Source organism: Lathamus discolor, chromosome 1 (genome assembly GCF_037157495.1).
Source record: "Lathamus discolor isolate bLatDis1 chromosome 1, bLatDis1.hap1, whole genome shotgun sequence".
NCBI lineage: Eukaryota > Metazoa > Chordata > Aves > Psittaciformes > Psittacidae > Lathamus > Lathamus discolor.
This window is the reverse complement of record NC_088884.1, coordinates 36,129,374-36,153,796: the sequence shown is the minus strand read 5'-3', so window position 1 is coordinate 36,153,796 and position 24,423 is coordinate 36,129,374. Positions and strand designations below refer to the sequence as shown.

Here is a 24,423-nt window from a genome sequence, read left to right as displayed (position 1 = left end):
TGCCCCCTTCCGGAGCGGGGCGGAGCGGAGCGGCGGGGGTGTTCTTCCCTCCCCCTCCCCAGGATGGAGGGCTGGCGAGGAGGTGAGGGAGCGGCGGGGGGCGCGGGGGGCGGCCGGCCCGGCCCGGAGTGACTCCCTCCCGCTTTCCTTCCCTCGGTGCCGGGAGGGGAGGCCTCTCCTTCTCTGCCGGTTGGGGGGGGCCTGCTGCAGGTTCCCGTCCCCTTTCACCCAGCTCGGGGCTGTTGCCGCCTCCCTCCCTTTCCCCGTCCCGCTCTTAGCCGCCCGGCCGCGCTTTCGGGGGGCTCTACCCTGAGGGGAGGCGGGGGCGCCTGAGGTAAATATGGAGGGCGGGAGCACGGGAGAGGCGTTAGGGCCGCGGGAGAGGCGCCCGCCGCCCCCTGCGCCCGGAGGTGAGCGGCTGGGGCGGGGGGGTCCGAGGCGGGAAAGCCCCGGGGTGGCAGTCACGGCCCTGCCGCACCGCAGCTCCCGGGTCCCGCTCCGCTCCTTCCTCCCCCTTCCCTCCATTCCCTCCCGGCGCTGGTCCCCGGGCTCTGGCCGGGAGCTGACACGGTCGCCGTCGCGTCCCTTTAAACCCGCCGAGCTGACCAGGCAGCCGGATCCTTCTGGAAGAGCGCTGTGGATCCCTGCTTTGCCTCGTCCGGTCACCATGGTTGCATCGCAAGTGCTTGATTCCACTTGAGTAACTGCAGATATTTGGCGGGTTTACTGAAGAACGTGGCCGTAGTTCAGTTACGGGATGCTGTAATGGCAGGCAAATGACTGGGTTTCTTAAGGCAGCTTTCACCCATGGAAGTCTGTATCCTCCAAAATGTTTGTTGTTCGTTGTAAATGTAAGTACTGGACAGAATGAAGGTTCAGGGAGAGAGCCGCTGACATGTTTTTCTTCACCCGTTAGAGAAGGGTTGAGTTTGACGCTGTAGTTGTATAAGAGACTCGCGCTATCGCCAGTGACAATGTGGGGGCTCTGGGGTAAGGCGTAATGATTTCGATTCAGCCGAGACATTAAATAGGATTCTCTACCAATTTTCTTATTGTAGCTTGGTATGTGCCATGTCTAGCTTCACTTGAGACCCTCCAAGAATTATGTAGGAAGGAAAATCTCACATGTAAATCCATTGGAATCACCAACAGGAGTCTAAAGAGTTATGAGGTGGAATATTTGTGTGACTACAAGGTAGAAGAGGTAAGAGAAACACAGACCGATTTGATCACTCTTTCAGCTGGAATTCAGAAGCAAGGCGAAGGTAGCTTTGCTCTTAACATAAAGCTGCAGGCTTCTGAGGACAAGGCTTTTGCTGACGTTGAATGAAGTATCTGTAAAACTTTGAACTGTAAACAGAAAGTGATACAACTGCTGCTTTGGGCATGTTGAGGGAAAGGCATTGTGTTTTCTGAACCTGCAGAGATGTTAAGAGTATGAAATGCTTCACCTTTGCATATCTAGAAGTTAAGCAAGATGCTGATGGTTTTAGGTTATAGCTTGGTATGTATCACGATGCTTCTTTATTTGCAGGTGACAGTCTGTATTCCTCCCTTGCCTGTTGTAGTGTGTTTGATGAGGAGTTAGGGCCATGTGCTGCAACTGGATTCCTATGGCTTCATGGTGCCAGTGAAATTCAGTCTCAGGATTTGGCCTTGTAGCAGTTATTTAGCCTGTTTTAAAACAAGTACCAAATGTATTATATACACAATATTATCTGTTCTGAACAGATTACTCTTTTGGGAGGACAGTTAATACGGCAAGGAGTGATTTTAGAGGGTTTTTTTCTAAGTTTAGGAATAATTCTGTGTGTGATACCACTATGTTCTGTTTGTGCATACAAGTCATACAACTAAGTTGGCATAACTTAACTGCCTTAACAAATGAGCTTCCTCCAGGTATGCTGTTAACAGTCAGAGTTCATCTCAGCTGTTTATTTTTTTGCCCTTAGAGATGATACGTAAAGTGTCCAAAGTTGTGCTATAAGTTAATGTGCAAACAGAAAAGTTGATTTTCTTTTCTTTTTCTCCCCAAATCTGCACTGCATGCTGCTGCTTAACTCCAGAGCTCTTGTGTTTGTATACTCTCTCATGCTGGACTGCAGCAAAATGAAACGTGGCTAAACCTGTATCTGTTTCTGTATTTCAAGGGCGCAGAATACTATCTTGTGAAATGGAAAGGATGGCCAGAATCTTCAAATACATGGGAACCTCAGAAAAATCTGAAATGCCCATTGCTTTTACAGAACTTTCTTAGTGACAAGAATGAATACTTGTCTCGGGTGAGAGAAGGCAAAGCGCTGAAATTGAGAAACCATGTTAAAGCTTTGAATCCCGCGGTCGCAGATTACATTGTAAAGAAGGCTAAGCAAAGAATAGCACTTCAGAGATGGAAAGAGGAACTCAACAGGAAAAAGAATCATAAAGCAATGATCCTGGTAGAAAACACTGTGGATCTTGAAGGCCCTCCTTTAGACTTCTACTACATTAATGAGTATAAACCTGCTCCGGGAATAAATGTGATAAATGGAATAACGACTGGCTGTGAATGCACTGACTGCCCCGCTGAGAAGTGCTGTCCAAAGGAGGCTGGATTTATTTTGGCTTACAATAAACAGAAGAAGTTGAAAATCCAGCCTGGCTTGCCCATCTATGAATGCAATTCCTTTTGTAGGTGTGGGCCTGACTGCCCTAATAGGATAGTACAGAAAGGTACTCCCTATTCTCTTTGCATCTTCAGAACTAACAATGGCCGTGGTTGGGGAGTAAAAACCCTCCAGAAAATTAAAACCAACAGTTTTGTGATGGAGTATGTTGGAGAGGTATGTATTTATCTCATCTAGATCAGTTATTTACAGTAAAGGAAATGTTGGGAGAAAATCTTAATGAGCTTTCTCTCAGTTTTAACACTTCTTGACTTCTACTATATGACAGGTAAGTCTACTTTTAAGTAGAGAAATAAGAGTAAGTAGGCATTCAAGATGACTGTCGAGAGTGTTCCTCCATTCCAGAGCAGCTGTAAAAGGTTCAGTGTAAAGAGAATACTTACCCCATATATGACTACAGAATTATTTTAGGCATGTGTCCTAATAGTATTTCTAAAAACAAGTCCTTTTCTTTCACAGTAGTCATAGTCTTTATCCTTCCCTGATCATCCTTATTACTGTACTTTTTGCTGTCCTCAGGCACCATCATTGCCAAACTTCCCACTCAGCATGTCAGTCCCTTCCTGTTTTGTCTGTACTTTTAAGGTAGTATATCCAAACATACTGATTACTTTTGATGAGCAACAAGAATAAGACTTGTAGTGTGGACATTAGTTGTTTACTCAATCTCCTCCTAGTTCAAACAGAACTGTAATGTTATAAAAGACTGATCTCAAGTTACTATTGGGATTCTGTACTGCCTTATGTTTATCTGGTCCAACTTCTGCTCAGCTTTAGGGCTCCTTGCAGCCTCTCTGATCCAGTCTGGTGGGATTTCTGCCACAGATTTGCCTTGCTACCAGGTTGACTCAGGAATTCCTTCTGTCCCTTCATATAAATGTTCATGGTCTTAAACTGGCCTCCCTCCTTACCCAGATCTCACTTCTCATGTTCATACCTTGCAAACATGCAAGAGGTCAATCTGAGGGCTTAGTGCAGAAAGATGATGGTGTAATTTTGTTGCTTAAAGGAAAGTGTGTATTTGCACTTAAATCTACTTATTCCCTACTTCTAAATTTTCAAATCTGATCTGTCAGATTTTTGGAGGGTTTTTTGTTCAATTCCACCACATTTTGTATCTGTCTTGCTGCCAAATTGCAGTTTCTTTGCTGAACAATAGTGCATGTTGCTTCACAACACAATGAATGTAACAGGTTGTAGATGGAGTTTTTAAGTTGTTGCTTCTCTCAGAGGTGACTGTAGTTCTCTGGGGATTTTGTGGATTTCCACCTTGTGCTAGTCTGATTGCATAGCTTCAGCTTTGTCTGTCAGAATTGTCATGAACAGGATCTTTCATTGCAGCCAAAAATAGCAGAAAGAGATGCTTCTAGGGAGGGAGGAGATGAAAACTGGGCTGTAAATGTGACTGAGTTAAAGACTGATACCCGCTGGTCTTTGTTCAAAGGGAGAAGGTTAAAGCTTTATTTTACATGAAACAAACAAGGCTTTCTGGGTCTAATGGCAAAATTGTACTTATAGAAATTTCAAGCAAAAAAAAATAGATTACATCTGTCATCATCAAAACTCTGAATAGAAGGTTCTGATATCTTTTTCTCCCTAGACAAGGTAGTGCTCTGCATCAGCTGGAGATAAGTTACATCCAGAGGAGCCTCAGTCACGGATCAGTTTAGCTGCGTGTGTGTATTCTTTATTCATAGAATAGTTTGGGTTGGAAGGGACCAACCCCCCTGCAATGGGGGGCATCTTGGTTGAGATCAGGTTGGAGATGGAATTCTGTTTCAGCATGAAAAAGTGACTGTGGGATTCTTTTACCAAGTAAAAACTTTTCTAACTTGACAGTGGTACTTGTTTTAATTTAGTAATAGTTAATAATATGATACAGGTTTTGTTTTTTCTCTCTCTTTTTTTTCTTTTTAAGGTGATTACAAGTGAGGAAGCAGAGAGACGAGGCCAGCTGTATGACAACCAGGGAAATACATACTTGTTTGATTTGGACTATGACTCAGATGAATTTACAGTAGATGCAGCTCGCTATGGAAATGTGTCCCACTTTGTGAATCACAGCGTAAGACCTTGTTTTGTATACTAAGAATCTGGCAAATTACCCTGATTGTGCCAGAAATATCTTCTCCTGCTCTAAGCATTTTCTTACCATAGGCACGGTGTTTCTGAAGTAGTTTGTTTCATACCAGCACAGTCTGGTCCGGTAGGTGATATGATAAATAGAAAGGAATATTTAGCCTTAGGGGGCAGTAAGAGTACCCACAAAAGTCTGGGAATGAGATGCTGCCTGAGGGGGGCACCTGGTACAACAGGGGTTGTCGCTGAAGACAACCAAAATGGGGTTGGTCTGGCTTTGTTTTCTTTCAAGTAACTAAAAGAACTTAATAAAAGTACTTAATAGAAGAATCAAAGATGGTAGGAATTGATGCATTATTCTGTAGCAGGCAGGAGAAGGGGATTATGCTGAATTTCATCCTTCAGACATTGGTAGAGGAGAAAAAAGAAAATTCATATGCTTTCATAATCAGGTATTAGAACAAGCTTCCCAGGGAAGGGCTGGAATAACCATCCCTGGAAGTGTTCAGAAAGCCACGTAGATGAGGCTCTAAGTGACATGGTTTAGTGGTGTACTTGGCAGTGCGGAGGTAATGGTTGGACTTCATGATCTTAAAGGTCCTTTCCAACTTAGTGATTCTATGACTCATTGATATTTCTTCTCTGTAGGTACCTTTTTTCGTCCTAAATTTAAACTTGCCAGAGAACTCTAAAGTAAATTTTAAACAGGGCATTTTTGTAGTGTTTTGTGTTTAACTGAAGTACCTAAAGCAAGAAGGGTCAGCTGCATTTGTAAACATCCCTGAACTAAAAAATGTATTATTTCTCACCAGCATAATGTTTGTGAGCTATGCAGTCAGTGTTCTACAAATACAGTAAATTCACATCTTCAAAACTGTGAGCTAATGGTGTTTGTATTTCATGCAGGGAATTGCCAGGGAGAAGGGTGAAGAAGAGTTTTAGGTACAGACAGTTGCTTTTCACTTTTGGAAATGGGAGTGAAGTGTTCTCATTCTAATTGTAAAATGTCAAACTTCACTTCTGATTCTTTAATGTGAGATATATTTGACTGTTAAAGAAGCATGCAGGGTTTAACAAATTGTCTCAGTGACTGCTGATTTTTGACACTTAATCCAGAGAAAATAATGAAGTGGTTTCTAGTTCCTGCTTAGTGTCCTTTATCCTCCTCCTGCCGTGTAGCCCACGGCACATAATTCAGAAGCCAAACAATTGAAGGCAGAAATTCATGCATGAAAATACTATTTCTGGCCTGGAAGCAATATTTAAAGCTAAATACAGATAGGGAGTGTGTGGTGCTTGAAACAAGAGATTGTTTTTTCTTTTCTGCCAACTTTAATCCTTTTTATGGGTTTTGTAGGTAAATACTGATCTCTAAATGGAGCTTTAATTGTTCTCTTTGTCACCTTTTTTTGTCATCTTTTGAAGGTATCTTCATTTGGGATTTTTTTAATAAGCTGTTGCATGTAGTCTGCATGCTGTGTAAGGGCCTTCTTGAGAGGATTTGCCTCTCAGCTGTGAGTGTTCTCCTTCAATGCTATTTCAAGAATGTGATTTGTTGATTTCAGAACATAACTTACTTCAGACTTCTATTGCTGAGAGCAGAACCAGTCCTTCCTTTCCTATGACCATGGTTTACTTAAGCACTTGATTGAAACCCAGTCTGTGTTTTTGCTAACAAAAATCACATCAATTTTTGCCTTACAGTGTGACCCAAACCTTCAAGTCTTCAACGTGTTCATCGATAACCTCGACTTGCGTCTTCCTCGAATAGCACTGTTTTCTACGCGAACTATCAAGGCTGGAGAAGAGTTAACCTTTGACTACCAGATGAAAGGTCTGCAGGCTTTAATGCTGTTCTTGCAGGAGGTTTGGGACAGTGGTGGCCTTTGTTGCAGCTTGACTGATAATAGTATTTTAGTGCATCTCCCTAAGATTGTAGAGCAGCCATCGTATGTCATTGTATGCAGATTGTCTGCATACAGTCTGACATGCAGACAAGATTGTACCCAGGAGCTTTAGCTTTTGGCTCCTTCAGCACTGCTAGCTCACAGCAAGGGGCTGTGGTCAGGATGTGTGTAAGGCAAATTATAGGAATGCTCAAAGCAATGGTTAGGCTACCATTAAAAAACCCTTTCCTTTATTTACATTGATATTTCACTTAAACTATTAAGTAATCTGCTAGTTACAGAGACAGTAGGAACAGCTGAGTTGTCTAAGGCACCATAGGTTTCTCTCTGGATTCTGATGCCTGTAGGCCTGGGTTGGGGATGTAGGTCCTATGGTGCAGTTCAGGCTGGAAGAAGTACAATCCAAAGCTGACTTCTGTCTGTCTTTCAGAACTTCCTGATTTGTGTTTATCTGTGTTGCAGGTTCAATAGATCTGACTTCAGACTCTGCTGATGGTCTTAGCCCATCCAGAAAGAGGATCAGAACTGTGTGTAAATGTGGAGCTGTGTGTTGTAGAGGATATCTCAACTGAGTCCGGGTATCCAAAGTCATAAATACTTTGTTCTTTTTACAACGTGTTCTAAGAAGACTCTTCTTTCACACATATATTCAAGTGTTCTTACATCCAGTGTAAATAAGTACAGTGAATGAAAGGCATTATGTTTGTAATTGAAATGGCATTGGCCAAAAAGAGATGCAGTGTTTCAGGCAAATAGAAAACTGACAACGGGGATTAAAAATTCTCTTTTCTAGCACTGTTCTTTAGGAAGCAGGAACATGTGTGCTGAGAAACCTCTTGAAAATATACCTTCATTGGAATACTGGAGTGTGAGCTCACAGCCGTAGGCCGATGGGGAGCCGATGTCAGCAGGATGAAGTGATGTTACTGTGAGAAGTCTGGAGGCATTTGACTTGAATCCTAACTTATAGCTGACACTTCTTTTGCTGCTTTTGTTGTATAAGGAAAAGCTTCATGAGATCAGCAATAACATTTACAGTACTGAGGTGGAGGATTAAGGGCAGCAGCCATCAGACTGTGTCTGAGTGAAGCTTCACAGGAGCACAAACTGTAAAGTGCCATTGAACTCAGTACAAGTCAGGCGATTGGTCTGAGCAGATTCCAGATGTAAGATGAAGGTCTTGAATGTTTTTTAGGTGACATTCTGTTATTTAGAATTTTTACACATAGGCGTTTCTTCAGTTGTTACATTCTGATGTTTAGGTAGGACGCTGTAGCTCTGCAGCTCTACAGGGAGTTTGTGAGCACTGGACTATGGGTAGTAACACAAGCTGGCTCTTAGCAGTCCTTGTTGAAATAAATTACTGGCTACGTTTTGGCAATAGATAACACAATAGGGAGAGAAGCCCATTGTCTTAACAAAGCTGATGTGCTCAGTTATCCCTTAGGTGCACAAATACCCTGGGAGTTCATTCGTATCCACAACTGGTTTTGATTAAATTTTTACATACTGTGACTATTTTTTATCTAGTGACAGACTTCTAAGATACTAGGCCTGTATTTTCTTGTTGCAAAAATGTTAACTTCAGTGAAGTTAGACTAGGGGTGAGTTTACCCATTTGCTGTAGACATTTGTAAGATGTTCTTGAATGTAAAGGCTGAGAAATGTACTGTTCTTCAGCTATATGACTTTTATGGGTTTTTTTTCTGATCATCTTAAAGTCGTCTTGATTTATTCATAATGTATGCAAAGTTTTGCTTGGCTTCATGAACACAAAGAGCAGTTGAGGTAGGTTATGAGGAGAGTTAAAGCCAGGGATGATCTAAGTGCTTTATTCTCATGGATTAAAAGCTTGTTAAACTTGCACATTGCTTACAAATCATGTTGATAGGGTCAGGCGGAATAACGTTGCTCCATCAGTGGATGCTATGTATCATAGGTCAGCTCATCACCTTTATAAGGTGCATGGCTGTTGGCTCAGGTGAATGAAGTCAAGTACCCAGCATAGAACTATTTACTTCATTTGTTAGAAAATGCCTTAAATGTCACGTTAGTTACTAGCACTCCAAAACAGAAAGCATGTTGGTTGTTCACTAAGAAGCACAATTGATCCGGCTCTTTGGCAGACAGGGGAATTTTACACACTACTGGCCAAAATCAGCTTTGGTTGGGGTGAAGAGTGTGGGCCACTGAAGTGCTGTGTCAGTTTTGTAGTCTACAATACAAAGAGATGTGCATTGAAATAGAAACTTTATCTGTTTAATGACTAGGAGAAATTTGGCTTAGAAATGAGAAGGATTTGATGGTACCAGGCTCACCTGTATCCATGCACTTGGATCAGTGCTGAATGCAGTCAGTTTTTATCATGCCACATCCCTAACCATTTCATTTAATATATATATATATATATATGTGTATATATATATATGTATATATATATATATAAAGTTTAAGTGAAATGTGGAGCTTTAATGTCAGCAAACTCGAGATGATCTTATATCATTTGGAGTTGTTACTGTTTTCTCTTGCATGTAGCCCAATGGAGCGACGCATTCCACATGGATGGAATCCGCAATCTCCAGCTCCTTAATCCACTGCTGTCTGCAGCCTTCCCTGTTGGAACAGGATGGAGATGAACTTCGTAGTAGTTGTACATGAGTTCAGTGGCTGCCTTGTCCAAGGAAAGCGTGTTACCACCAGCGCTGGATTATCGCTGCTGTTCCCCGAGGTTCTGTTACCTCTTGTGTAATAAATAAAGGCTCCTTAATTTATATCTAGGAGGTAACAGCAGTTTGTATTTATTTAAAGTGAGCCCACATATCCAGTTTCCTGCTTTAGAGCCTTGAACAGTATTTTGTACTCAGATATTCCCAGAGCATTCAGATTGCCATCAGTGAATGAGCTTAACAGGACACTGTGTCACTTTTAAAACTCCTCCTACTGTTGTTAGGAGGTTTTTGGGGGGAAAATTGCCAAATTGGAGAAGAAGAAAAAGCTATTTTCACTCTTTTAAGGAGCTTAAACCAGCCAAGCTTCTGTCCTTGTTCTGCTTTGTGGTCTGCAAGCATCAGCAGGGCTGCCAGCTCAGGTGTGTAGATGTACCTCTTGGAGGCTGGTCACCTGTGAGCTCACCTCTCACTGCTCTTCTGTTGGCTTTCATTTTAATTTTGGGTGGGTTTTTGGTAGCAAATCTAAAGCTGCCAGATCACCATAAGAAAAGCTCTTGTCTATTTATTTAATCTCAGAAGTCAATCTTTTGGTTCTTTCTAATGTGTGGGTTAGGACTGTGTGCATTAGAATATGCAGTTTGTAAGCTCAGGAACATTTTCTTTTCAGGATGTGTGATCTCTAGTATTGCTATCTTCCTCTAGGTTTTGATAAAATAAATTGAATTTAGTTTTTCTCTTGTTGTTGTCATTCTTAACCACAAAAAAAACAAATAATCTTAACCTGTCACAGTGAGCTGGAACAGCAGGATTTAAGGCTACAACCTCTTAATTCCTGTACCTAAGTCATCTAGCACTGTAAGGACTGTAGAAGAGCAATGGTGAGGAAGTGATGTGTTTCCTATTCAGTTTGTGGTAGGTAAGAACTGGTATAAACCTACACAATTGACTTGTTACTCTACATTTAAGCACACTGTAAATGCAGCCTTGAACTTCCATACAGAGAGAAGCCAATGGAAGAAGTTCTGCTCTACAGGACTTTATTCCTGGAGGTTATTGCAGCAGCAGGTTCACTCAGTCAACCTTGATAATAAAAATGATTGATAGACTGTTTGGAAATGAATGTTAACAAATCCCAGTAGGTGAGGGGCCAGTGGAGCAGCACATGGACTGGAATGTCCATAAGACAATACAGACATGACAGCAATTTTTCTTGGGTTGCCTTTCCCCATATTAGAACACTGCTGGTGAGATAGATAGGAGAAAGACTGAAGACAGGGAAAGACCTGTCATACTAAAAGTCTGTTTAATTCTTTGGGACTTAAAACCACATGGATGGGAAACCTCATGGCTTTAATTTACATGACTTTTGCTGTTCTGGTATTGTTGTTGGCCCTGCAGTTTAACACAAACCTGAATGACGTTTCCAATTCAGACATCCAGAATTCCAGCAGTTAGTTACAATGGCACTCATGCATGGAGAGAGTTGATTGTCTTGATTTAAAAACCAAACCTGAACACGTCTGAATTCAGTGAAGTCAGCAGAATGTTGTAGAGGAGGTGAAATCTGGTGACACAAGAGCCTGAAGTAACCCAACAGCCTGGCGAGGATGACAGGTTACCTTCTGTTGCTGTGTATCGGCCTTGGAGCAGGCTGCTGCCAGTGGCTGTGGAACCACCCAGGTTTATTTGTAAGTCATTCTGAACAACTCAGAACAACCCAGAACACAGAGGAATGGTGGACAAGTTGCAATAAGTTAGGTTTAAACCAGTGTGTATCAATCACCTCATTCAGGACTTCAGGGGGATGACAATGCTCCTCAGTGTAAACAGACTGCTGGAAAATAACCATTTTATTAAAAAACCCACTTCTCAGTAATTCTCTGACCTGTTTTGCAACCACTGTTAAAAACAATTGCAGTGAAAACTCAGTTTAAATTCCAAGTGCAACTATTGCATAGTTTGTGTGGTCATACCTGAAAGATGATGTATTCCTACAGTTAAAAATGTGGCATTTCATTAAAACCTGAGATCACTTGTATCTCAAAGGCAAACTCTTAGAGCTCATGATAAACACAGAACTTCATCCAGTGTTTAACCTTTAGTTTTGTCTGGTCCATCTTTTGTCTGCTTGCAGTTCCAGAGAACTGAAGCTCAGGAGATGGAAGGCTTTCAGGTCCCTCCCAGGAGTACCACCTTCTCAGTAGTTCATGGAAGGAACAAGAGTTACACAGGCTGCAGCTTCTGAGTTCTGACAGTAAGAGATTCCTGAAAGCATTGCCTAAACCAGCACAGCTGCAGACAGTAACCAGCATGAAAGAGAAAAACAAGTCCGGGTTTAATAAACTTCAGCATTTGTTACCATTACGTGATCTGTTCCACGTGTCTTCAGGAGACTCTCTTCTCACAGACTATGTTTTCACCTGCTGCCAGCTTCTTATACAAACAGCGCAGTTTTTCTGGCTGAGGCACTTCAGCATCAGGAGTCAAGGGAATCTCAAAGTCAGAGGAGCTCTGGGAGTCCCTCCTCGGCTCCAGATCTGTTGTCCTGGAGTTGTCACTTATTTCCACCACCCCATCTCCAACACGAGTGGTGCCAGCATCTGCATCTTTCTCAGTGTCTTTGCTTTTCAAGTCACAGGCAACATCATGGGCACAAGATCTATTCTCAGTCAATGGCTTGCATGAGCTGTTGTCAAGTGGAGTGTATTTGGTGGTGTCCTGTGATACAGCAACTGTCCTGCTCCCACCTCTGCCCATGTCCAAGGCGTTCCTCTCTTGGGTGGTAATGAGCACTGTGTCCATTTGGCTGTCCCAGCCCTGGCTGCCCTGCTCTGATATGTGTGTTGACTGGGAAGAGTTTTGGGAGGAGATGTGTGTTGAGTCACTGACACCATCCGAATCACTGAAGAGTGACTGGGAGCCACCGGCATCTGCTGAGGTGGGGAAGTTGTCCTCAATGTCAGAGGTTTCTTCTAGTCTATCACACTTAAAGAACGTGTCCCAGCGAGGGACATCACTGGTGGACTCCTGTTGGTCACTGGTTACCCCATTGAAGTTTGATGTGGAAGTGGCATCTGGCTCCTGGGAAAGAACTTCAGCTGTATTGTTTTCAGATTCTTCTTCATCATCATCATTTGATTCCTCGCAGTCCATGAAGTCTACTTTGAGCGAGGTGTAAGTTGTAGTCGTTCTGTAACTTTCTGTGCTCTCATCATTGTTTCCTCCAGTGTTTTCAGACTGTGCTGTGCTGGAGGGCCTGCTCTCTCCTCTCTGATGTTTTGGAATCTTAGGCCTTGCAGCAGTTAGTTCTGAATCAAAGAGATCATCTTCATCTGCCAAGAAATGAACAGGGGAAGAAAAACACTAAAACTTTGTTGAGACCAGAGTTTTAACAAAAATTCATTTAGTATAAAGAGGAGAAAGTTATTTTCTTTGTCCCAGATGAAGACCCAGCAGAACATGACTGACAGTGTTTGCTTTGCCATGTCTTGCCCAGCACCTTAACAGAAAGCTGCTCATTGCCAGCAGCAGCTCACGTGTCGCCCTGGCAGACACATTTATTCAAGCCTCTGATGTGTTTTGCCAGGACAACATCACCCTTGCAGGGTGCTGAGTGCTTGGTGCTTCAGCAATAGCCAAAGAGAACCCAGCAGGCCCAAAACTGCCTTCTGGTTCCTAAGTGACTTCTCCAGAAGCTACGTGCAGCATCCACTGACCACAATAAGTTAAAAAAGCTACTAGGTGCTAAAAAGCAGTGTGAGAGAATGAGGAAGAACAATTCCAGTGATACACCCTGTCCTCCAAGACACAGCAGGTGACACAAGTTGGAAAAAGCTTTACTAAGGCTGGTCTAGGACTGTGGATCTCTTCCAGCAAAAAAAGGGCTATTGAGCAGTTAGTACATCTTGGGATGGCAAACAAGCGCGTTTCTACACAACTAGTCCTCTCTCACCCTCCTAAGACCTAGGTTAATTTATGTTTCTCCTTTCTAGCTTTACTATGGACAGGCCTTGGTGAACACCACAGCTTGTGCCACCTCTGCTTAATCTCAGACTTTCATTTAAGGCACAGCAGCACCAGCAGAAGCTTTACCTGTATCAGATAAGTCTCTCTTGCAGGCTCTCTTCAGTGTTCCTAAGGGCTTGTACCTCGGTTCTGCGTTTCTCCTGTACGACCTGCATAATGGCTTTAACCTGAGGTGAATGAGAACAGCAATGAGATTCAGCAGATACTTTCAGGACGAAGGTTAAATCTTTAAACTTGATCTGAGTGTCTCCTTTTTTATTAAGGAGGAAAAGGACCATCTTCATTTTGGTTCAAACTGAGCAACACCACTGCTCCTCTGCTCCATACGAGCGCTTTCTAAGCTGCCAACGTGTAGCAGCACAAGAGAACAGGCCTCTGTGACACCATACAGGGAACAGGAGTTCAAGACCCAAAAGAAACCCTCTTTAAAGGAAACTTCTGAAAAGTAGCAATGACAAATAGAAACAGGTCACAGGATACACTGAGATGAACGGGCATTCAGATTCCACCCGAATGCAGTTTAACAACAGGAAAGCCTCTACATGGATATGAGTAGTGCATGGAACACAGACTCTCAGACTTAGCACAACATACAAGTGTTCTTCACATAATATCTGAACGATCAGACAAGCAAAAGGCTGGGGCCTGCAGGAAAGGCTGGGGCTCGGGAGAGCTGTCCTTACAAGAACAGAGATCAGTCACCTCTATCCAGCAGCCACTTGTCACTTACAGTTCCATAACTTTCTCTTCTGTCCCACCCACTGGCAGCACATTGGGATACACATTCACAGGCTGGATATAGCTCAGGAAATCCTTAATCTAAATTCCAGAAAAGAAGCAGAAGTTTAATAATTTAATATGTAACATCAACAGTTGTAATTGCACTTTATGGCAGCACGGATCAAAGCACACTCAAAACAAGTACCAACCGTTGTCTCATGTAAAGACCAATATGACCCATGAGCCAAACTCTATCCAAGCAGATAGCTCCATAACAAGAGGACAGGTCTGAAAGGACCATATATCATCAACAGCAACAGAGACCACCACTATCTCTGAAAGAAAAGGCTGAACAGACCTGCTCCTAGGGAATGTGGTCCTTGCTGGTGGATCTTTCCAGGCCTGCATTTTTCTTACTGGATTTCAAATCCCTGCTTGTGTGGATCAGGTACTCCCTTCTTCAAAGACTTGGAAAAGTTTCCCTTCAGTTCACTATAAAAGCTCATCATGATGAAACCCATCACTTTTTCTAAGCCTTACTCTGTTGTCTTCTAGATTCTCTCCAGATAGTAAATTCCTTAAGGAATTGTGTCAGTTTTGGAGCACTCCCCATGAGCTGAGGCTTTATCAGTGCTGTGCACTGAAAACACTGTTGCAGGTTACACTCCTATCTATACAGACCAGTAGGACCCATCTGGTTTTGCTCATGGAGGTAGGAGTTTCTTACAATACATTACCCCCATATGCTGCCATGTTGTATGTACTACAGGATCTTAAAACCAGGACTGCCTTCCTGGTTTCCAGGGCTCTGAATTATCTCCATTTTGGATGTGCAAGGCTTTGTGACAGGTCAATTGTCCAGATTCAATTCAGCTTCTTAGGAGAGAAAAGTATTTTAAGAACTGGATCAAGTCATGTCAAATGAATGTTTGACGCTGGAGAGGATGCTGCCATGACCAGTCTCCTTTTAGTGTTTAACACAGAAAGAGGACTAACAGTGGCAGCTATGATGTCAGAAAATGTGTGGGCAGGGGAAAGAAGGAAAAACCATCCAGAACTGAGTCACAGCAGATAAACAATGTATTGTAAAGCAAAATTCCAAACTTCAAGCACTGCATAGTTATGCAATAATCTAGGATAGAAAGAGCCAAAACAGTTGTAGCAGTAACCTATACTTCAAGAGAAAAAAAACATAGGCTTATAATCCTGCCCTACCTCATCCTGCTCTTCTGCAGCTATACTGAAACAAACTTGTGTCTTCAGTATACAGAACTTCCTATCCCCTTATGTCTCATGACTGAAAAGATGCTTTGTTGTTGATAAGTCATGTCATCTACTCCAAAACAATCCAAACTCCTTGAATTGTTTTAACCAGTCTATACTCAACACAACAAATATACAAACCTCGCTGTATGAAGAGTGGAAAGAGAAACAAGCTCTGTAGGTACTCTCCCCAGTCCTAAAAAACAGAGGAGGCACAAAAATTAGGTGACTGCTCTTCATCCTCAGCCAACAGGCAAACATCACCTACTCTTATAAAGTCATTTTTAGATTCAGTTACACAAGCCTCAGGCAATATATGCACCTGAAACAACAGGTTTCTATATGGCCCGAATGCTCACCTCACTATTACATTGGTTTTCTTGATCCTTTCTCCAAACCACATAGTGGAGGGTTTGATGATGATTAAGTGCAAGGGGGTTCCATTTTGGCATGTCATCCCACAAGGCAGCCTATTCCATCGAAAGCAGTCATCATCCTGTAGAATGCCATATTAAATTAAGTGTAATCCTATATTTTTCCTCCAGTAATTGAGGAAATTTAGTATCCAGACAGACCAAATTTGCATCTCCCTTCCAACTCCTTTGAAACACTGCTGTTGCTTCGTACTTCAACAGCTGGAATCAGAGCACCCCTCAGGAAAAGGACCTGGGGGTTTTGGTCAATGAGAAACTCAACATGAACCGGCAGTGTGCGCTTCAGTCCAGAAACCAATCCGGGGTATCCGGGGCTGCATTCCCAGCAGCATGAGCAGCAACCAGGTCGAGGGAGGGGATTCTCCCCCTCTGCTGTGCTCTGGTGAGACCCACCCTGAAGTCCTGATCCAGCTCTGGGGCAACAACACAAGAGGGACGTGGAGCTGCTGGAGCAACTCCAGAGGAGACCATAAAGATGCTGCGAGGGCTGCAGCAGCTCTGCTCTGGAGCCAGGCTGAGAGAGCTGGGCTGGTTCAGCCTGGACAAGAGAAGGCTCCTTAAGGGGAGACCTTAGAGCAGCTCCAGTGCCTAAAGGGGCTACAAGAAAACTGGAGAGGGGCTTTGGACAAGGGCCTGTAGGGACAGGCCAAGGAGAATGGCTTTAACCTGCCAGAGAGGAGATTGAGATTGGATATTAGGAAGAAATTCTTCCCTGTGAGGGTGCTGAGGCGCTGGCACAGGGTGCCCAGAGAAGCTGTGGCTGCCCCATCCCTGGCAGTGTTCAAGGCCAGGTTGGACACAGGGGCTTGGAGCAACCTGCTCTAGTGGAAGGTGTCCCTGCCTGTGGCAGGGGCTTGGAACTGGATGAGCTTGAAGGTCCCTACCAATCCAAACTATTCTGTGGTTCTATGATACTAAAGTGCAGCCAACAAAGTAAATCAATCAGAAACACCAGTGTCCTAAAATGCCATCTCTAGTTCTACCTGCATTCCTCCAAGCTGGAACCTTCAGCTTGACAGCCATTCTGCAAAGGAAAGGCTCCACACTTCAAGCACATTATGTGGCTGCAGGAAGCACCATCTAAACTACTTTTAATATTTAAATGGGATCTGATCTGCCACTTGTCTTACTTCATTTAAAAATGCATCTTTTAAGTTTCAAATACAATTGTAGCACCAGCTAATATATTCTACCCCCACCTTTTTAAAGTGCTTACTGTTCTTTACATTAAGTCACCATTAACTCTTCAAAAGCACCAAAACATTAGCACCCATAACCTGTCTTTCACAGCAAAGTTAGCAGAGGATCTGTATAACAATACCCACCGGGGGATGTCGGCAGGCGTGAATCTGAGTGTGTTGATCTGTAGTAACATGGTAGAGGATTTCTGGCATGTTTCTGAACATATCAAGTTTGTTCATGTGCACCTAGAGAAACGCAGAGTTTACTCTTAGTTAACTCAGTGTGTTTGCCAGGCCACAGCTGGAGTAACTGTACAGAGGTGGTTCTGCTTCGAACAAATGCTGGCAGGCATTTAAGCAACTACTACCCACTATAATATCCAAGCAGAGAAGTGTCAGCCCAAAGTAATTTGGACATCTAGACCAAGCAGAACATTCCTCCTCTGCTCAAGAGGGATGAATATGCATCAAAGTCAGAATATATCTGCCAACTATTAATGTCATATGTAAATGAGAAGGCTTTTATCATTCACAAGATAAAAGCGGGAGATAGAAGCACTGAGCTTGACAACTGGGAATTAACTTCTCCCTGGAGACTCCAGATGTTCCAGACTGAATCAAGCAGTTGACTCATTTTGAGCACAGCCCTAGCTTAAGCGAAGTTAACAAAAGTAGGAGCATCTTTCACAAGGAGCAGTCCTCTGAATAGCCACTTCCAGCTCATGACTGGCCACTGAGGATCTGTTCTAAAGCAACAATGATAGAAAAGTTACCTTGACCCCAAGTTCCTCACTGAGGTTTATGAATAAATATTCATATCCATAAGCAGCTTTGCAGTTCAGCCACACAACATGGTTGCGAGTCAGGGAAATCCAGCTTCGCACTAACTCCAAGATCCCCTTTAAACATTCCTCCTGAAGGGTTTAAAAAAGGTTGTGAATCATCTTTGAAGATACTCTGGTAATGGAAAATAGCACTGCCTTGCAGGACTTGGCTATCAAAGGCATGGGTAATGAAATTAGCAGCTTTAAGGACCTTTCCTCTCACAGCTTATTTAGACTTACTCGGCTTGGTATACGGTAAAACTTGGGATCACAGAAAGTAGTATCCAAATACACACTCTGGATGTCTTTTACTCTGAAAGACAGAAATGCAGTATCAGAATGAGCATTGTATCACAGGACTAAGACATACCACTTGCCTCCCTCTTCAAAAGGAGGCAATTCTTCCTCTGTTACAAAGAACAAGACAAAAGAGGCTTGTAACTGCACTGCAAATATATTAAATTGATAATTAAAAAAAAATGAGGGAAAGCAAGTCCGTTATTCCTGAATAGTCCATGCCTGTGTGATCTTTTATTCTCCCTAAATCCCATGAATAGCTGAAGTCTCACCTGGTCCCTGAATGCAAAAGCTCCATCCTGGCTGCTTCTCCTTTGGCGAGCCTGAAATCCCCTGTGTACAGCACAGTGCCATTTTCACCTTCGAACAAAAACCTGCACACACAAACACTCTGGTCAAACTCAACAGCATAAAGCAGGAAGTGCCACATGTTCATCTGTTACCTTGCTTAGGGCAGCCTATGTGGCTCATGTGGATACAACAGAAATACTGGGCTCAATTTGGTCCTAGAGTGATTTCAGATAAATCAAATCATTCAGACTCTGTGTCTGGAAAAGAACTTGGAAAACAGGATCAAAGCCTCACAGATTTCATGAGGGCAGCCCAGCTGCTTGTTGTAGCCAAAGGAATCTACCCCAAGGATCTGCACCAGGAAGCCTGGCACCTGCTTTTTAGGACAGATTTCTCAGCAGAGACATTTAGAGTATTGAAAGGACGTACATGACTGATCCTGGACAGTGACCAGCTGGTAGGAGCGTCACCTCTACATCTTCTTTCTGGAAGAGATGGGTTGGCATTACTTTCACACTGTAATAAATACTATGAGTACTTTCACTGCCGCAGTGAAAGCGATGCATTACTGCCCACAGCTGCTTGTAGCACTGCTTTTGAATGAAGACTCTCTTCACATTCCAGCAACTCCTGAAGAGCAACAACCATCTTGTCATGCCGGGAGAGATGACTGAGTACGGCATGATACTCATAAAAGCAAGACAGGAAAAAGACCTAACTCCTTGGTTCATGAATCATAGAATGGTTTGGATTGGAAGGGATCTTTGAAAATCATCTAATCCAGCCCCCCCTGAGATGAGCAAGGACATTTCCAGGTTGCCCAGATAGCCATCGAATCTGACCTTGAATGCTCCCAGTGATGGGGCATCTACCAACTCTCTGGGCACCCTGTGCCACTGTTTCATCACCCTCCGCATAAAAATATATCTTTGTTTTCCCTAGTCTAAATCACCCCTCTTTTAGGTTAAAGCCATTCCCCCTTGTCTACCACAACAAGCTCTGTTAAAACAATTGTCCCCGTCGTTCTTGTCAGCCCCTTTAGGCACTGGAGCTGCTCTAAAGTCTCCCCTTAAGGAGCCTTCTCTTCTCCAGGCTGAACCAGCCCAGCTCTCTCAGCCTGGCTCCAGAGCAGAGCTGCTCCAGCCCTTGCAGCATTTTCATGGCCTCCTCTGGACTCGCTCCAACAGCTCCACATCCCTCTTGTGCTGTTGTCGCCAGAGCTGGACACAGGACTGCAGGGGAATCTCATGGGAGAGGAGTAGAGGGGGAGAATCATCTCCCTCAGCCTGCTGCTCATGCTGTTGGGGATGCAGCCCAGCACACAGTTGGCTTTCTGGGCTGTGAGCGCACATTGTCATACATGTCCAGCTTGTCATCCACCAGTATCATGGAGATATCTTAGGATACACTTCGCCTGGAGATGCTCTATGAGACCTTTAAGTCCTGTGCTTAAAGCTTGTTAAAATAAGCCAGGAAATACAAAGTGAAAATATTACAAGAGCAATAGAATCATAGAATGGTTTGGGTTGGAAGGGACCTTAAAGCTCATCCAGTTCCAACCCCCTGCCACGGGCATCACCGAAGGCTGTCTCCAACCTGGCCTTGAACACTGCCACGGATAACAATTACATTACAACAGGTAATTTGGAGATCACTCATACCCTGGGAAGGCACTACCCCAAGAAATGCTATGATAGTAAGAAGAAAGCAGACAAGAAGAATTCACGTGGCTGCACATCTTGGAGAGAAGTGGAACATACACTTCAAAACAGCTTGTCCACTTGGGATGTGACAGTGAGATCTGTTTCCAATGCTCATGTGAACAGTATTACTGCCCATTACAAATACATGGATCTGCTTTTTGTGTAACATACCTCACCAGTTGCTTCATCTACCAAAGAAATCTGAGTTGGGGTTTCAACTTCCAGCGCAACCTGTAACAAAAGGAAAAAATCCATTACAGTATTTACTGAACATTTAGTTTCATGCTTATGGCTTTGTAGTCATTATGTAGACATCTTTAGCACTCACTGCAGCTAAAGCTAAGCCTGTAAAATTGAGCTCATTTTCCTGTAGTAAGTCATGAATTTCCATTTCCAGTGGAAAACAGTAAGTTTCCTAAAAGTTTTCTAAAAATGAAATGGAGATACCTCAATCAAGGTGTGCAAGCTAAAATTAGAGTGTGTTGGTCTAACAGCAACAGCTCTCATTTCTTGTAAGCCTTATTTTTGGGTGACTACAAAGCCCAGTCCCAGAGCTCACCAGTGGATCTCACCAGGACCCGTGTCTGTGCTACAGCACTTCCCCTCACTGCCCCCTATCCCCAGAAGCAGAGCCCACAAATCACACACAGCACGTATTCTGTGTTTGCATAGGGGTGACTGACCTGTAGACCACAACTGATCCCCTGTTTTACCATATCCTCTGCTGAGTCCTGCACCCTACGTGCTCTGTGGCCCTCTGCAACGTTAGTGCTGCTATGAAGGCTGCTATGAAGGCTCCTCCCCCATCAGAAGCCAAAGTGAAAGAAAAGTCTCCTGTCATTACCCTCCTCTGGTGTAACCTCTTGGCTGAGCAGTCTCTTCAGCACCTTGGGTTTCACTGCACTAGCTGGAGTCACAAGACACCAGACACCATGTTCCAAACTTCTGGGAAGCTCCATCAGATCCTTTACAAAGGTGGTAACATTTGCCTTCTCCAGCAGAAACCACATCACCAGTCAAACTCAGAGCTTGGTCCAAATCAATTATGTGTGTCCAAAAATATTTTATCCTAAGAATGCAAACCACTGGCAAGACTTGTTTTGTTTAAACATCGATACTGATTTTATTACCTACAGTTTCTGAAGCCGACTGAACTCCAGAGGCTGACCTAAATTCTGAATGCTCAATATTGCTCAGCAATTCTGAGAGTTCTTACTGCAGTGAAACAATTGGCAAGTCTCCTTCAACCATCAAACATGCCCAAGAGATGCTCAGTCCTTTTTACAGAGCCCCAAATCATGTTCACTCCCTCCCTAAGTCATTAAATCTTTCAGTTTCTCAAGGCTTCATAACAGCAAGTTACTGCCTCCCTCTGCTTCACAATTATATTATGACCTACAACAGAAAACTTCTCTTTTTCTTACCCAGACTTAGCTCCCAGGTCCCACTTATATGAGTTTCTTTGGACACGGCCCTTAAGACCCAGACTTACAACCTATTTAAGGAAACTCTGAGCCATAACTCCCCCAAGAAAACAAGTTTCAGCTTGCCTGAAGTCCTTCTTGACCTTCCACTTGACTAGAAAACCCTCCTGTCCTTGCTTGGGGATACAGCAAAATCCTTACATTATGTGATGATGTGAAAAGTGAGATGTGAAAAGAAACATGTTCAGTTTCAAAGCCCGCATCTGCAAAGGGAAGGAAATCACTACAAGTCACACCCAGAATGACCACTGAAGTTTGGCTTCAAACAGTGGAAATAGAAGAAACTAATCAAGTTCTTTAGTGATTTTACATCACTAAAACATTTTCATGTTTGAAATAGTCCATTTTCCAAAAATCAACAGGAAAATAATAGAACTAAAAGTTTACAAATAGTCCAACCAATATGAGACTTTAAACGAAGCAAAAGAGAAATTAAGGACAGGAGCAAAGAGACATGAGCAAGATAAGAAAATGAGGGAGTGATATAAAGACCAAAGGAAAACAGTTAAAGCTGAAGTTGAGAGAAAAGGATAAATTCTGTGGAGGTAAGATTAAGATTAAATAATAATCCAATAAACCAATAAACCAATCCCACATTGTATCAACACCAACATTTAGACATTCCTGAGGAGGGGAAGCTCCCTCTCTCCTAGAAGCACTCCTTGGAAAGTCTTCATTTAAAAACAAACAACTCACAATGTGATTCTCCCAAAACCTGTACTTCCAGTTAGTCAACAGCAATTCCTTGGTTACAGGGGAGCAGTACAATTTAACTTTCAAGCTGCAAGGAGAGAAAAAAACACAGATGAGTGTTTTTTAAAGTAGAGGGAACAATCTAACGACACACCAACACCTGGCACCTACAACATCAAACACAGTGCTCAGATAGTGGCCTCATCTAAAGAGGCCTACAGATGTAAGCCTGCAGGAGCTGTTCTGTTCCAACCTGAAGTGGGATGGGGTTCCTGCACCTCACTGGTCTCCCCTGGAACAGGCATTTGGGACAGTTACCATTTAGCAGAACACAGAAACTTCCTTTTGCACAGTGCATAAAGAGACCTGATGAGCAAAGACAGACTCTGCTTGCATTTGAAGATATGCAATACCTACACTAAGAACCTAAACAGTGCCTAGGAACTGGTCCACAACCTCTCTGGGCCCACTGCCACATTTGACCATGCTCAGGATGCAAACGAAAAGGCGTCCCTTCTGTTAAACACTCCAAGAAGAGTATGGCCCCATCTTCTCTACCCCTGCCTGCACACACTGATTGTCTACTACTCTTACGGCTGAAGACACCCAGCTCTCAGCCCCTCCTCACACATCAAATGCTCCAGCCACAGATCAGTGTGGTGGACCTGCTCTAAAACATCAACGCTGGTTTTTGTCCAGGACTGGCCTCATACTCAAAAGTCTCAAAAGTGGTGACCAGAGGGGAATAACTGTCTTCCTCAAAACTGCTGCCTATGTGCTTGCTCATAGACTGCTGGTCTCCTCTGTGCACAGCACAGGCACGGTGCTATCTCCACAGACTGACCGACTTCCAGGGAATAATAGTAGGGATCCTCATGAAGTTCAACATGACCCAGGACAATGACCAGTATCAATAGAGACTGGGGGATGAATGGATTGAGAGCAGCCCTGAGGAGAAGGACTTGGGGGTTCTGATGGATGAAAAATTAGGCAAGAGGCAACAGCATGCATTTCCAGCCCAGAAAACCAACTGGCCTGCATCCCCAGCAGCACGAGCAGCAGGTCAAGGGAAGGGATTCTCCTCCATTCCACTCGTGTGAGACCCACCCTGCAGTCCTGCATTCAGCTCCGGGGGCAACAACACAAGAGGGATGTGGAGCTGCTGGAGCAACTCCAGAGGAGACCATAAAGATTCTGCGAGGGCTGCAGCAGCTCTGCTCTGGAGCCAGGCTGAGAGAGCTGGGCAGGTTCAGCCTGGACAAAAGAAGGCTTCTTGAGAGGAGACCTTAGGGCAGCTCCAGTGCCTAAAGGAGCTACAAGAAAACTGGAGAGGGGCTTTGGACAAGGGCCTGTAGGGACAGGCCAAGGGGAATGGCTTTAACCTGACAGAGGGGAGACTGAGATGAGCTCTTAGGCAGAAGCTCTTCCCTGTGAGGGTGCTGAGGCGCTGGCACAGGGTGCCCAGAGGAGCTGTGGCTGCCCCATCCCTGGCAGTGTTCAAGGCCAGGTTGGACACAGGGGCTTGGAGCAACCTGCTCTGGTGGAAGGTGTCCCTGCCCATGGCAGGGGTTAGAACTGGATGAGCTTTAAAGGTCCCTTCAACAGAAACCACTCTGACTCCATGCCTTTATGATTCACAACAGTTCCCTTCGCTTATTCTACTCACATTTTGCTTTCACCCACCCACCTCCCCTCAGGGTCTCACCCTCCCGGGCCGGGCCGGCACCCACTGAGGCTGCGGCAGGGCAAGTCAGCCCTGCGGGCCCCGTCCTCCCCTCATCCCCCTGAGTCCCCCCGTACCTGCTCTCCATCCTCCTCCTCAGGGCGGGCGCCCGCAGCCCCTTCATGTGGTCTGTGGAGACAGCGCAGAGCCATCAGTACGGGCGAGGGAAGGTTGGGGGGGGACGGGCAGGGTGTGCGGTTGCCATGGTGACGGGCGGTGCTCACCCTTGTGGCAGTGCGACAGGAAGTAGGCGCGCGCGAACAGGTTGTCGTGATCGAAGCGGTCAATGGACACGGCCGGGTACTCACGCATGCGGCCCCCAAACCGGCTCATGGCGCCCAAAGCCGCTTCCGCGTGGAAGCCCCGCCTCTCCCTGCCTCCAGCCAATTACGAGGCGGCTCCGCCTCCTGCCAGCCTATCAGAAGGCCCAGCGGGAGAGGAAGAACCGGCTTCTTAAAGAGGC

General features: G+C 44.3%; 2 protein-coding genes across 4 annotated transcripts; one reads left to right on the top strand and one right to left on the bottom strand.

The window, feature by feature from the left end:
- The first annotated feature begins 4 nt into the window (after positions 1–4).
- On the top strand, positions 5–10,054 carry SUV39H2 (SUV39H2 histone lysine methyltransferase). 2 transcript variants are annotated; one of them, XM_065667463.1, is made up of 7 exons: positions 5–82; positions 1,059–1,204; positions 2,151–2,822; positions 4,585–4,731; positions 6,450–6,579; positions 7,115–7,230; positions 9,188–10,054. In XM_065667463.1, exons 1-6 carry the CDS (start codon positions 64–66, stop codon positions 7,222–7,224), a joined length of 1,224 nt encoding a protein of 407 aa, XP_065523535.1. In that variant the 5' UTR covers positions 5–63; the 3' UTR covers positions 7,225–7,230; positions 9,188–10,054. The 2 variants fall into 2 exon arrangements, with proteins under 2 accessions (XP_065523535.1, XP_065523527.1); XM_065667455.1 differs by lacking the exon at positions 5–82 and adding an exon at positions 445–851.
- A 1,099-nt stretch (positions 10,055–11,153) lies between these two features.
- Positions 11,154–24,326, bottom strand: DCLRE1C (DNA cross-link repair 1C). 2 transcript variants are annotated; one of them, XM_065667437.1, is made up of 14 exons: positions 24,185–24,326; positions 24,038–24,089; positions 22,241–22,325; positions 20,232–20,291; positions 18,787–18,842; positions 18,339–18,440; positions 18,010–18,082; positions 17,719–17,859; positions 17,090–17,191; positions 15,690–15,826; positions 15,472–15,526; positions 14,078–14,166; positions 13,414–13,514; positions 11,154–12,653 (listed from the first exon to the last, which is right to left on the bottom strand). In XM_065667437.1, exons 1-14 carry the CDS (start codon positions 24,291–24,293, stop codon positions 11,707–11,709), a joined length of 2,109 nt encoding a protein of 702 aa, XP_065523509.1. In that variant the 5' UTR covers positions 24,294–24,326; the 3' UTR covers positions 11,154–11,706. The 2 variants fall into 2 exon arrangements, with proteins under 2 accessions (XP_065523509.1, XP_065523513.1); XM_065667441.1 differs by lacking the exons at positions 24,038–24,089; positions 24,185–24,326 and adding an exon at positions 21,611–21,747 and having other exon boundaries at positions 22,241–22,329.
- Between the last annotated feature and the right edge of the window lie 97 nt (positions 24,327–24,423).